At 36.4% G+C, this 13,388-nt stretch overlaps 1 protein-coding gene across 3 annotated transcripts; it reads right to left on the reverse strand.

Moving 5' to 3' along the window:
* Positions 1-4,657: 4,657 nt before the first annotated feature.
* Positions 4,658-12,502, reverse strand: LOC126972108 (protein C1orf43 homolog). 3 transcript variants are annotated; one of them, XM_050818696.1, is made up of 5 exons: positions 12,190-12,501; positions 10,299-10,452; positions 8,843-9,062; positions 6,845-6,974; positions 4,658-5,757 (listed from the first exon to the last, which is right to left on the reverse strand). In XM_050818696.1, exons 1-5 carry the CDS (start codon positions 12,346-12,348, stop codon positions 5,659-5,661), a joined length of 762 nt encoding a protein of 253 aa, XP_050674653.1. In that variant the 5' UTR covers positions 12,349-12,501; the 3' UTR covers positions 4,658-5,658. The 3 variants fall into 3 exon arrangements, 2 of the variants coding, with proteins under 2 accessions (XP_050674653.1, XP_050674654.1); XR_007731049.1 differs by having other exon boundaries at positions 5,740-5,757; positions 8,839-9,062; XM_050818697.1 differs by lacking the exon at positions 4,658-5,757 and having other exon boundaries at positions 8,835-9,062; positions 12,190-12,502.
* Positions 12,503-13,388: the final 886 nt, after the last annotated feature.

Here is a 13,388-nt window from a genome sequence, read left to right on the forward strand (position 1 = left end):
CAGTGTAATTTTTTTCTAGAAGATACAAGTAAATACAAAGATTATACGGGTCTGCTCATTATAATAAAAACTTATAATTAATTATTGTTTAATAAAGTGACTGTTCCTTCTTTTACTATTCAAATATTTTTATTTAAAATAGGATGCGACATCGCTTATTGAAAGTAAAAAACTACCACTCATTCCAAAACGAATGCCTCAGACCTGAGAAGAATGGGCGCTGAGCTTCAGCGGGCTTTTTTTTAAAGAATATACTTCGCCCCACAAAAGACTTACTAACTCGACTTAGCCGAGTAGTAGGCATTATAAGTTCCTGGTGTGCAAGCGCAACTGATCAGCGATGCAACACGATATATCCGTCCTCCACACACACGTCGCACGGTAGACATATTATGTACCAATACGGAAACTATCAACAAACGTTCGAAATGACACACTCACACAAATATGCGTATCGATGAGGCCCCTAAGCGGTTTTCGCGGTCAACACGAGTCGAGTGTCACGTTATTTGTTTCCGCGATCTTAAAAAAAATACCAGCGTATTGCGTGCTATCCGGCTATTTGAACTCTGCTCCATCAAAACTCAGGTTTTCGTTTTTTAAACTATAAAAGTATAGTATATAATAATGATTTATTATTATAATTAGGTAGTAGGTATTCGAATTATAAGTCCGTGAGATCGATTGTAATAAATTCGTGAACATAATTCACAATGATAAACAAAGATGGCGGTTGCAATATTTTCTAAATTTTTTTTTATGAATGGTTGGTTTTGGAAAATGAATTTTTTATATTTATTTATTTTGTACAAAAAATAGTTACTTACATGTGTTTTTTCGTGGTTTTCGTGGGTGTAAAAACCAATATCAGCTGTCAAAATGAAAATTCAAGATGGCGGCTGCAAAAAAATATTAACTTTTTCGTTACGGGCGTCGTTTTCATGGTTTTAAGGGTGCTCAAACTGATAGTGCTGTCAAAATGTAAATCCAAGTTACATGAAATTCGAAATATCAACTTTTTTATCATGAGTGTTGTTTTCATGATTCTCGAGGGTGTTGAAGCCGATAATGCTGGGCTTTTGAAATGAAAACGGACAAGGTTTAAAAACATATATTTTTCAAAGTTTCCCGTCAATATTTTAAATTAAATATTTACCGAAATTTATAACCAAAAATTAAAAAAAAATATATTGCAAAAACATTAAAGGAAACCATTCAATAAAATGTTGTTTAAAAATATTATTATTATTACATAACAATCATGTAGAGTATAATATTGCATTAGACACGGTATAGCCATCATACATACACTATACATAAAAATCTTACGCTTTTTACGCTCGGCAACGCCCCATAAGGAAGTTCGTTCCAATAATACAGTAAAATTGAGAGCCTGTTAGAAAAATAACCTGACAACCCTATTGCTTCAATGACGTGTAGGCACGTGTAGGTAAGTATTTTATCAGCAAGGCCTAGTTTCCGTACTGGTACATATGTTTACTGTCTCCGTGGTCGATCTCTTGAATGCCCGCCGCGATTCTACTCGAAACCGCCCACGTCCACTCAATTCAAATGATTTAATTCTCGATATAACTTTTACAATTAATTATGATGCAATTTATAAGTAATTTTCGTGCACAGTGATATTGTAACTTATTTTTTTTTTATGGAAAAAGGAGGATACACGAGCGTACGGGTCACCTGGTGTTAAGTGATCACCGCCGCCCACATTATCTTGCAACACCAGAGGAATCACAGGAGTGTTGCCGGCCTTTAAGGAAGATGTACGCGCTTGTTTTGAAGGTACCCATGTCGTATCGTCCTGGAAACACCGCACAAGGAAGATAGTTCAACAGCTTTGTAGTACGTGGAAGAAAGCTCCTTGAAAACCGTACTGTGGAGGACCGCTACACATCCAGATGGTGGGGATGATATCCTAACTTGTGGCGTGTCGTGCGAAGGAAATCAGGTGAAACAGCTCTTTGGAACACTCCCCGTGATAAATGCGGTAGAGGACACACAATGAAGCGATGTCTCTACGCAGCGCCAAGTGATCCAGCCGTTCACAGAGCATCGAGCTGATACTGGGGTGCGCCAGACCAGAGATGGCAGCAATAATCCATATGTGGCCGAACATGCGCTTTGTACAGCGCCAGGATGTGGGCCGGCTTGGTATTGTCGTGCCCTATTTATGACGCCCAGTTTCTTTGAAGCCAATTTGGCTTTGCTCTCCAGATAGCCGCGGAATTGACAATCTCTCGAGTTTTCGAGACCCAGAATTCCGATACTAGGCGAGGCTTTAAGGGAAGAGTTGTCGAAGAGCGGTGGTACGACAAATGGGGTTTTTTTTAAGTGGTAAACGCGGAGACTTGGGTCTTATTGGGGTTAAATTGGACAAGGTTCAATTTACCTTTGTTCATAGAAGACACAAGTTTCTCCCGGCACTGGTCGACGATTTCCCGAGAGAGACCTGCATGACCATGGGTCATTGGTGATGCCGGATACATGTATCCGGCATCACTAGTGCTGTCGCATGCATAGCAATGTATTTTGGAGGTGTCCAACATATCATTGATATGCAGAAGAAACACTGTCGGAGACACACAGCCTTGGGGCACTCCAGCGTTCACGGGCTTGGGATTTGAGTAATAACCGTCGATAACGACCTGAATGTTGCGCCCAGTGAGGAAGCTGGAGGTCCACAAGATCTTGGGAAGCCCGAATGATGGTAGTTATGAGAGAAGCGCCTTGTGCCATACACGATCAAAGGCCTTCGCTATATCCAGGCTAACTGCCAGGCCTTCCCTTCCGACTTCCTGACGTCCATTGAAAACAGAGCTCGCCTAACAGTTTTCTACCTGAACTGTACTTCAGGCATAGAGTTCTGACACCGCGGGATGGTCGGCGGTGTTTTTCCGTTGTCGTCAAGAGTCGAGTTGGAGGCAAAAAGAGCGCACATGAGATCGGCTTTCTCTTTTGTCGTATGGGCTAGGGTGTCATTCCTCATGTGCAACGGAGGCAAGGACGGCTGGTTGAAGTTACCTAGAGCAGCTTTCGATAACGACCAGAACTTGCGTGTTCCGGTCGGGTAACTGGAAAGCTGCTCGCCGATTTTGACGTCGTGCTCCGATTTCGCACGGGCGATTTGCCGCTTAAAAAACTGGAGGCACGGTTATATTTCCTCTTTAAAACTTTGCAGTTCGGATCCTTTGAGCCCAGTGCCGGAACCCAAGTTCGATACGCCTATTTTTTGCAATCAGATGCTGCTTTAACCGACGCATCGAACCAGGGCTGTGATCTGCCACCGATCGGTACCACAGAACTTGGTATAAAAATATCCATGACCTGTTTAGTATCACATCAGCTACTGCAACGGCGCAGGCACCGGAGATTTCGAGGACCGGAGGCCATGCCGGTCAACTAACCTTTGCGAAACATAGCGGCACTAGGCCGCTACTTCACGCCGTTATTCTGTGCGAGTGTGGTAACTAACCCGGACGAGTCTGGCCCGATTGTGCTGACGTCATAAGGCGGCAGCGTGACTCTTCCACTTCTAAAAAGCCCTTAGTCGCCTCTTACGACACCTTTGTGCCTGGGGCTCCCCTATTCTTATTACGCCCCGGGGAAGCACAGGGCAAAACTTATTTAACGAATTAACGTTAAATAAGTATAAATATAAGACAGAAGATCCTGTATAATGTATTTTTTTTTTAAATAGGAGGTGCTAACGGGTAACAGTCTCGCTTAATTTAAAGTCTAAACCAGCTGCCCAAGAACTTCAACAATACCATAGGTCAAGACAGGCGTTGCCCGCTTTTGAAATGGCATTATACTCTTGACTTGACTTAAGGTCCCCGAGTCGTTATGGAATATCAGATATTAAGATGTTCCACAATCTAAACAGCTCCTCTGAGCACTCCTCGTGATGTATGCGGTAGATACAGAAGCTTATATCTCTACGCAACGCAAAAGAATCTAGCCGATCGGGGATGACTTGATCGACGATGATTCGAGCTTCTCGTTGTATGCGGTCAAATGGAAGAAGCTGGTACTGGGGAGCCCAGAGGTAAGGAGAGGCCGAATTTTTTTTAATGTGTTTGATAAATAATTTCAACTTCCACTAAGGTATTAAATAAAAAAATTGTTAAATACATGATATATTTTATTTTGTAGTAATAACCACAGTAGATATTGGCGTTACTTTTTTATATCGGGGTGACAGTGACAATGTGTAGCTGTCAGGAATCAGATGAGGCACACCAATGTCAGGCGGGTCACCAACTCATTCCCTCTCTCAATTAATAATAAAACAGTTATAACCTTTGAACGAGTGTTACAGCTCAGTCTCATTCAATACCCATACAACAAAATGCAGCTTGCTCTTAATGAAATTGTCACTTCAAAAACCAATTTTAACTTCGCAACCACACGCCACTACCATCATAACCATCTGGATGCTTTCGTCCACAGTGCAGATATCTGGGAACTTTCTTCCAAGATAAGGAATGAAAATGCTTGCGTCGTCTTTCCAGGACGATACGACATAGGTGCCTAAAACCCTTTTCCTAATTTCTCTGCTGCAAGATAGTGTAGGAGCCGGGAACGGTAATCACTTTTTGTTCACCTGGCCATGGTAATATCACTAAAACGAGATCAATATTTCTCACAGATTGTTATATATTAAAAACAAAGCATATAATTATATATGAGTAAATAATATATATTATATTTTCTATTTCTACTTAAAATTATCACCACTGTTCACACATATCACACTGTAATCACCCACTATTAACATTGACTTGTCGGGTCAAAGCAAGGTCATGTGGTAGGAACTGGCTGTCCTCGCTGTTATCAGATAAATAACGGTAAGTTTCCAGAATATGATGGTATGAACATCTGAGGGCGTACGCTCGAGCATTTATAGGCAAGGAGCACAATAGATTCTTGGGTTTAAGACTTCGAAACCACACTCATATTTTAAAAAGCCACTTACATAGAACGAATGCAAGAAAGAACTCTGTGAAGAATATATCAATAGAAAAGGCTGGCAACGCATAACTTGACACACCAGTTGTTGCGGATGTCTATGGCCGGTTGCCTCACCTCTCCCCATCCCGTGAGCCTCTTGCCCCTCTCATATAAAAAAAAAAGTAAGAAGCAGCTAAGTAATGTTTCAACTAATATTATGAAGTGAACCACTGCTAATAATTTAAGCCCTTAAATTTAATAATATTTATGAATTGTGGCAGGCACGAACCGTCGGCTAAGCGATTAAACGTTGTATGATGTTTTGCAGGTTATATTTCCTTGCCCAATTAAAAAAAAACGGGGTCCGCCTGTCAGCGTACTTCAACACGTAAACCGCAACAACTCTACAACAGCTTGAAATTTTGTAGTATATTATAATCGCAGCTAAAACAACAAATTTTAATTTAATAACAGATGCCCCGGCGGCCGTAACATTTTTTTTGTTATACTTTTCTTACAAAAGCATAAGGATTTTCTATTTGTCGTTCCAGAAATTTCAATTTAAATAGCTTTTACATGATTCCTTTAGTGATTTCGCATGGATTGTTTATTCTTGTACTGGCTAGGTAGTTGGTGGTGGTGCCCACCCCTTATAAATCATATCTGGCTCCAGAAATGGTTCTACCCTCATACTGCTGTCTCGTCGGGCTTTGCCCCAGTCTCAGTGGCGTTCTTTAAGGGAACTCTAATTATTTCATCCTCAATCTTTGGTTCCGAAGGCATGTTCTGTAAAAAAGAGCAAAAAGTATGTTGTAAGATTTAAAGGAAACACAATAAAGAGTCGGAGCATTGAAGTGTTTTTGTTGCACCACATTATTTGTATACTAATAATATAAGTTTTTGTAAAATGAAAGTCCGAATAGGTGGTAATATAGCAAATCAGGTAGATTTAGGTAAATGCAATGCGAAGCTAAATTGAAAAATCTTTTTTAGGGCATAATATGATGGATTTTGTGGTGGCATAATATCCATGATAATGGTCTACTATCAGCGATTGCAGTATGATCACTTATGGATGTATGTCTGAAATTAAAATATTTATTAAATATTATTTATGAACAATGCGGGATACGAATGCGTCTCTTTCCCGCTAAGCTAATAAAGTTATTAAATGTCAAAATTTCCATGGTGTTATTTCATTTCATATCCATGTCATATCTGATTTATGACACGACTTACTTAAACAGTACCTAATTCAAATATTATTATTAAAAATTATTTGATTTTATCGGATTTAAACATCAATTATTATAACACTAGAAATAAGGGATTGCTTGTAACTAATTCTAGCAGGCTTCATAAGATACATAATACCTTTAAGGGTTAATGTATACACTTCTATAATAAAGTCCCAGTGTTCAGGCATTATCTATAAATAAATTTAAATGTTTTATAAAAAAAAGGCTCTGTCGTAAATCCTATTACTCCACAGCTAAATATCTAAATACAGACAGCCTGGGACTAGATTGTGATTATTTTATAGCGATAGAAATGACTGTACAATATTCTATATTTTTATTGAAAAGAGCGCAAAAAAAGAATAGGTACTGGGAGAGTTTCTTGCGCCGCTTCTCTCTCTCAGAGCGCCATTTGTTTCCGGAGCGGTAATAGTATCTAGTATATTACAAATGACATCTAAAAGAATTCTAAAGGAATCAATTTTGAGAAAATAAATGCCTTTTAATTATCGAAAATTGGAATTTATCTCGATCATACCTGAGGATATATTCAAATTAATTTTAATAATTACTATTATATTGTAGCAAATTACTGTATCGAATGTTGACGGATGGTATGGAACAAAGTTCATCACCTCTAGGGCAGTGTAGTGGTTTGTGGGTGGGAGAGTGGGTCGCAACCTGGTTGGGTCCAACAGTCGCGGCCTTCGCTGTGGACTGCTGCGGCACGAGCTCACCACACTCACGCTTTTGAGCAGATGTGCTCTGAAACAATAAACATAATAATTAACTCATAAGTACTCACAAGTTTCAGCCATTTCAATCCCGCCGTAATTGTGTTGAATCCGTCCTTTTATACAAAATTGTTAATAGCCTATATTGACGTCCCCTCACTACGAAATCGGATACATTTTAGAGTGCCTCGCAGTCGTGAGCGTCGTTGTCGTATTAAAAATTGTTTTATATACCACGTAGTAGAACACTTTATGGTACAAATTCTTTTATTAAACGTGCTTGTAAACACTTTAATGATAATGAAAATCTAGTTGACACAGATGTTTTCTTGATAAATTGTCGACCTTAAAAAAATGTTTCAAATAAACTCTTTCTTGACTTGTTAATTTAATGCTATAATCTATATGTATCTTTATAATAACCTCTATCTCTTTATATTATATAAGTATATTTCATTTTTATGTCAAGTATCGAATTTTTATTAATATTACCTCTATGTAGCGCAAATCTAGTTCGTTATGTTTAAAAATAAAGAAAACCATATGTTTTTAAGTATTGTTAAGTATAAATTGCTAAAAGTTTTGTATAACCGTTTGTTTCTGAAATAAATAATTAAAAAAAACTATCATACATGTATACATACAGATAAGGGGCACAGGTGTGTCATACCCACATTCACCAGATATATTTCTAGATTACACGTCAAGGCTGGATAGGATTCCTACATTGATACACTATTATTAATAATAATTATGTCCAAATGTGTAATTAGAAGTATTTTTATGATATACCGAAATGGGAAATATATTTTTATTTATTGTCGATGATTCGAACCGCTCTTCGTTGTAACGCGGTCAAATGGAAGATGCTGGTACTGGGGAGTGCCTTATATTTTTATTTATTCACATAAAAGTTTACAAAAGAAAATACTTGCAGGTATATAGGATATTGTTGCAGGCAAAAGGGTATAGTTGCAGGCGGTAGCTTATAGTGAAGTACTGTCTCCCCTTACTGAGTACACCAAGCTTTTAGAAGCCAGTTTGACCTTCTCTTCCAAATGACCACAGAACTGAACGTCGGTCTATATATCGACGCCAAGTATGCCAATAAAAGCTGTGGCTGCTAGAGGAGTGATCTTGCATCAAGGGTCCTAAGTTTCCGAAGTTTTGGTAGGTGGACACGCTTTTTCTTTCGCGCGGATAAAAGTGGTAGAAGACACACACATATCTACGCAACACCATTCGATCAAACATTTCATAGAGTATTGGAACCAGCGACAATTCCAACAGCACTTTGTTGCATGCGAAGTTTAGAATAGATACTGGGGTCTGGACCAGTACAGAGATTAAGATCAATACTTCGTTTGTGACCGGAACGGCGCCTGATAGAAGGCCAGAACATAAACCAGCTTAAAGAAGTGTCTCACCCAATATGGCTTTGCGTTCCAGAACATCGCAATGGGCAATCACACATAAGTTTCTCTGGGGCATTGCCACAATTTTTGCATTGTATTAAAGATAAGAGTTTAAATACCAGTGTGAGGCTTCTTCGCACAGAATGCCGGCTAGATTATGGGTACCACAACGGCATCTGTTTTTGCCGTGAAGCAGCAATGTGCAAGCATTATTGTTTTTGTGTGAAGGGCGCCGTAGCTAGTGAAATTACTGGGCAAATGAGACTTAACATCTTATGTCTCGAGGTGACGATCGCAATTGTAGAACCGCTCAGAATTTTTAGGTTTTTCAAGAATTGTGAGCGGCACTGCATTGTAATGGGCATGGCATATCAATTATCACCAGCTGAACGTTTTGCTCGTCTCGTCCACATAACGGTCAATTATTCAAACAAAGTAACCTATTTATACTTATAGTCCAGCACCATTTTCTATACCTACTTACGCATCCAACAACTTAAGTAGTAGACGGTTATATGCCCTATACTCCTCTTCACCGAATTCGGCTGGATGGTGGCGCGCTGACTCATACGCGTCGCAAAATTGGTGTATAATCTTTTGACCCTTGCCATCAAGGGGGGCTGCAAGAGAAGTGAGGAGAAAGGCTCGTAGTGACTCTCGCGGATGACGACGTAAGTTTGGGTCTTGTCGGGCAATCTCCTCCTCTGTAATTTGATGAGTTATTATTGATAAGTTTTCATTGTAATCTTCATGATTCTATCGGATGGTACTCCTACACAGGGTGAAATGGAGAACTTCTAAGAAATTGATTTTTGAAAGTTGTGGCAGGATACAGAGCTAGATTTTTCACAAATTGTATTATATTTTTAACTTGCAGAAGCATTCTCAGGTCTGAGGCAGTCTTTTGGGTGGTAGTTTTTGACGTTCAATAAGTGATTTTGAATCCTGTTTTTAATAAAAATATTTGAATTTTCATTACATTAACTCTTTATTAAATCTATTGATATTCATAGTTAAAAGATGAGAATCAAGGAAAAACTTATTATTAACTTATAAATAAAATACACTATATATATATATATATATATATAAAGCTTTAGACATTATCTGTAAATATATTAAAGTTTTATTAGAAATGGCTCTGTTGTGTATCTTATAACTCAACTGCAGATGATCATAAGTCTAATTTTGTTTGTCTTTAGCAATTACTTGAATACAATATGTATGTATGAGTATGTAATGTTTTCTTTTTTTTAAAAGCCGAAAAAATAATAATGGGTGAGTTTTGTGTTTCTTTTCTCTCAATTTTGTAACATTGTACATTTAGGAAGTTCATTTTCTCAAAATTGTCTTTAAATGATTTTTTTTATCTTAACAACCAGTGTTGTACACTGAATAGTGTATATTCCTGAAAAGGATATTCAGTGATGAGATTTAAATCAAACAGCTAATATTTTTGAAGAGAACTGTTGGAGTGATTCTACACAACACCAAAAAAAATTTGGGTTTCACTTAGCAATGGAACAACACCTTACATTTAATGTACATTAAGCATCGACGACCTGTATAGCCAAGTGGTTAGCGATCCTACCTACTAAGCTAGAGGTCCTGGGTTCGAATCCCGGTCGGTGCAAGCATTTATATGATGGATATGGATGTTTGTTTCCGAGTCATAGATGTTTAAATGTATTGTATGTTTATATGAATTTATGTATGTTTAAGTAAGTATATTGTATTAAATATATCATTGTCTTGTAATCCATAACACAGGCTATATATGCTTAACTTGGGGCAAGATAATTTGTGTAAAAGTGTGTCAATATTATTAATTAATGGATGGGGGAATAACTGATTGTTTATCTATATATTATAAGTGATAGTTTTGATGTATTTTTTCTGTTAAAACAAAAAATAAAGATGTAATTTAATCAACTACATACCTAATGTTTTAACATCATCAACAGCACGGAACCTGTAATGATAAGGCTGCTGTGGTTCAAGAATGTAGTGAGACAGCTCTTCACATGATAATCTAGGCTCATACATTATGCGAGGCACTGCCTCTATTCTGCGTTCTATTTCTTTCTTTAAACACTGCAAAATAAATTTATAGGAAAATTTAATAAATTACATGATCTTGATGAATTTATACTATTATACATTATGATGATATTGATAATATGTATACAATAGAACCCACTTAATACAATCACACTTAATACGGTTTCTCACATAATACGCCAGACCCTGCAACTTAAGACATGTTCTTATACAATTCTTAATGCTTAATACTATCCTGTTTAAAAGGCAAAAGGCATTTGTTTTTTCAAATTTGATTCCTTTAGAATTATTTTTGATGTCGAAGATGTTAGTTTGAAGCAGCTCAAGAAACTCTCCCAGCATTCTTTTTTTGTGCTCTTTTCAATAATAATATACAATATTGTACTGTCATTTCTATCGCTATTGGTAAAGGGCTCCTGTTTCCGCAATTAGACCACTTAATTGGGTCCATTTTGCGTGATTATTTCTATCGCTATAAAATAATCATAATCTAGTCCCAGGCCTGTGATTAGTTCGACTAATATGCCAACAACAGATAAACAAGAACCCCTGATACTGGAGGGTTTTTCTGGATATTCTTCCATTGATTACAATGTGGCACACCATGAAATTCAATGAATTGAAGATCTTATTGAGAATGTGAATAACACACAAAAGCAGGCCTAAGTGAGAATAATAAAGACACTCTTCATATTTATTAGTCAACTCAGATTTTGTCAATTGCCCAGGCATTATCGGCTGTTAGTGATTTAAGATCCCTTGCAGCTTCTTCAAAACAAAGAAATGGTGCAATGCAAAAGTTACATTTTGTTGAAAATCTTGTAATAATTGCTAATGCATCAAAATCTTTCTGGTTGGGTCCCTGTGAAAGTGGGTTTTATAGTAGTTTAGATGATATATTTTGTACTTTATTATAAGATACCAGAAGCAATAAAAGTATTTATTTTGATTTAAGTTTACTACTAAATGTGCATTAGAAATAAGAAAATTATCATTTTATATTACCTATGTTTATGGTTCACTATTGTGGTTGTAATGGTTCACACATAAAAGATATTATATTATAGACTAGCTGACCCAGCAAATGTTGTATTGCCGATATTAAAATTACAAAACAAAAGTAACTGTTGATCGTAGATGGGTGAAAATTTGAAGTTGTATGTATTTTTAATGCTGACTCTTAATCAAACAGATTTAAATTTTTCATCCCCCTAAAAATTTTGCATAACTTTTAGGGGGATGAAAAATAGATGTTGTCCGATTCTCAGACCTACCCACATGCACTCAAAATTTCATGAGAAACGGTCAAGCTGTTCCATAGGAGTTTAACTACAAACACCGCGACATGAGAAATTTATATATTAGACATAGGTATGCTGTCACAGACATTTTTGTAGGAGTATTAAGATAAGTATTTCCAATATACATTATATAATATGTGTGTGTAATTATTTTTTGCAGTGCACACCAGAACAGCTCACAGATGGCAGACTTTTTTCCTGATTACTTTACTCTTATCAATTCACACAATGTATCTATAATAATATATAAATAAATAATATTATTCCCATGTATAAGCTACTTTATTGTTAAGTGTCATTAAAATCCATTTAGTAGTTGTTGTGTGAGATTAATTAGTATGCCTACAAACTTTCCCGTATATAATAATAGTGGGATTTTTTACTCGTGCACCAAGATAATTCTTGAGATGACAGTCCTCCTTGCTATTTCTCAATCAGCCATTAGAGATAAACTATAGTAAGTACTCACTTTCTTAGCATCAGCACCTATAGGGACATGAGGACCTCTTCTCGATCGAAGAGCAAATCTTGTGATTTGTCTCTTAGCGAAGATGAATAGAATCACGAAAGTCAAAACACCACCACTTATTATGAATATTATATTTAATATACTTGTAAAATCTTGCATGATTAAAACAAATACATAAGTTACTTTTATTTAAATACTAACATATCTATAAATACTAACTATCAAGCGAGACATGACTTATTTAAAATAAAATAAATATAATTGATTTGGTATTTTATAAATATTACTTTTATTTCACGGTGGCGACTGGCGTAACTTCGTAAGTCAGATTTTGACTTTGTCGATTTGTCTTATTGAAAGATGTTTGAAGTTGACATTTCTCATTCACAGATAACAAAAAATAACGTCAAACTAAAAACAGCAAAAATAAATAACAAAATAATTATGTATGCACTAGTTTTTTTAGTCGAAACGTGGATTACGATTAGTTAATCTGCTAGATATAACCGGTCAAATATTCAATTGTCAATCAATGTGGTTCTAAGTTCTAATATTCGTACTCATAAGTTGTAAGTTATTTTAAAATAAATTATTAATTATCCGGCTAAGTGCGAGTCGGATTGGCTACCCAAGGTGCTATACCGAACAATTTTCATCTTTTGGGTATATATTACTTGCAGACAACTGATAAGAATCGCTATGAAACAGCAGTAGTAGGTATTCTAACTTTTATGTTATATAGAAACTGGACTGGCCATGCTTCATCATTATCAAATTCTCAAAACAATATAATATAATAATAAAACAGAATTATTAAAAAAGGTAATAGCGTCTGTACGTACCTTTTTATTTATTCATGATGTATAGGTACGTGTCAGGAGTGAAGAATCATTGGTAAGCTTTAAGTAAAGTCTGTGGATAATAACCCCCAAACACTTTATAATATTATTATGATGAATTGTCCTTAATTTACTTTTCATCTTATCATAATGTGACCCCAGGATAAGAATTTAAAAATATTTATCATTTCTATGTTATGTTATTATTAATCTACAGCTTTGGTGTACCTAAGCCATTGAACTAATTCTTCGTCAGGATATGAGGTGAAAGTATGCGATTTACAACGCTTTAATCAAAAATATTACAATCAAAACTATATTATGTATACGCTGTAGGCGGCAGTCATATGGGATATATAT

Source organism: Leptidea sinapis, chromosome 25 (genome assembly GCF_905404315.1).
Source record: "Leptidea sinapis chromosome 25, ilLepSina1.1, whole genome shotgun sequence".
NCBI classification, from domain to species: domain Eukaryota; kingdom Metazoa; phylum Arthropoda; class Insecta; order Lepidoptera; family Pieridae; genus Leptidea; species Leptidea sinapis.

What these genes read in the sequence shown, in the direction of transcription:
- LOC126972108 (XM_050818696.1), bottom strand. Translation starts at nt 12,348, where the DNA reads ATGCAAGATTTTACAAGTATATTAAATATAATATTCATAATAAGTGGT. An exon ending in CTACTTAAGTTGTTGGATGC is followed by an intron (nt 6,975 to 8,842) that starts GTAAGTAGGTAT and finishes TTATTGTTTCAG; the next exon opens with AGCACATCTGCTCAAAAGCG. An exon ending in ACCACTACACTGCCCTAGAG is followed by an intron (nt 5,758 to 6,844) that starts GTGATGAACTTT and finishes TCTTTTTTACAG; the next exon opens with AACATGCCTTCGGAACCAAA.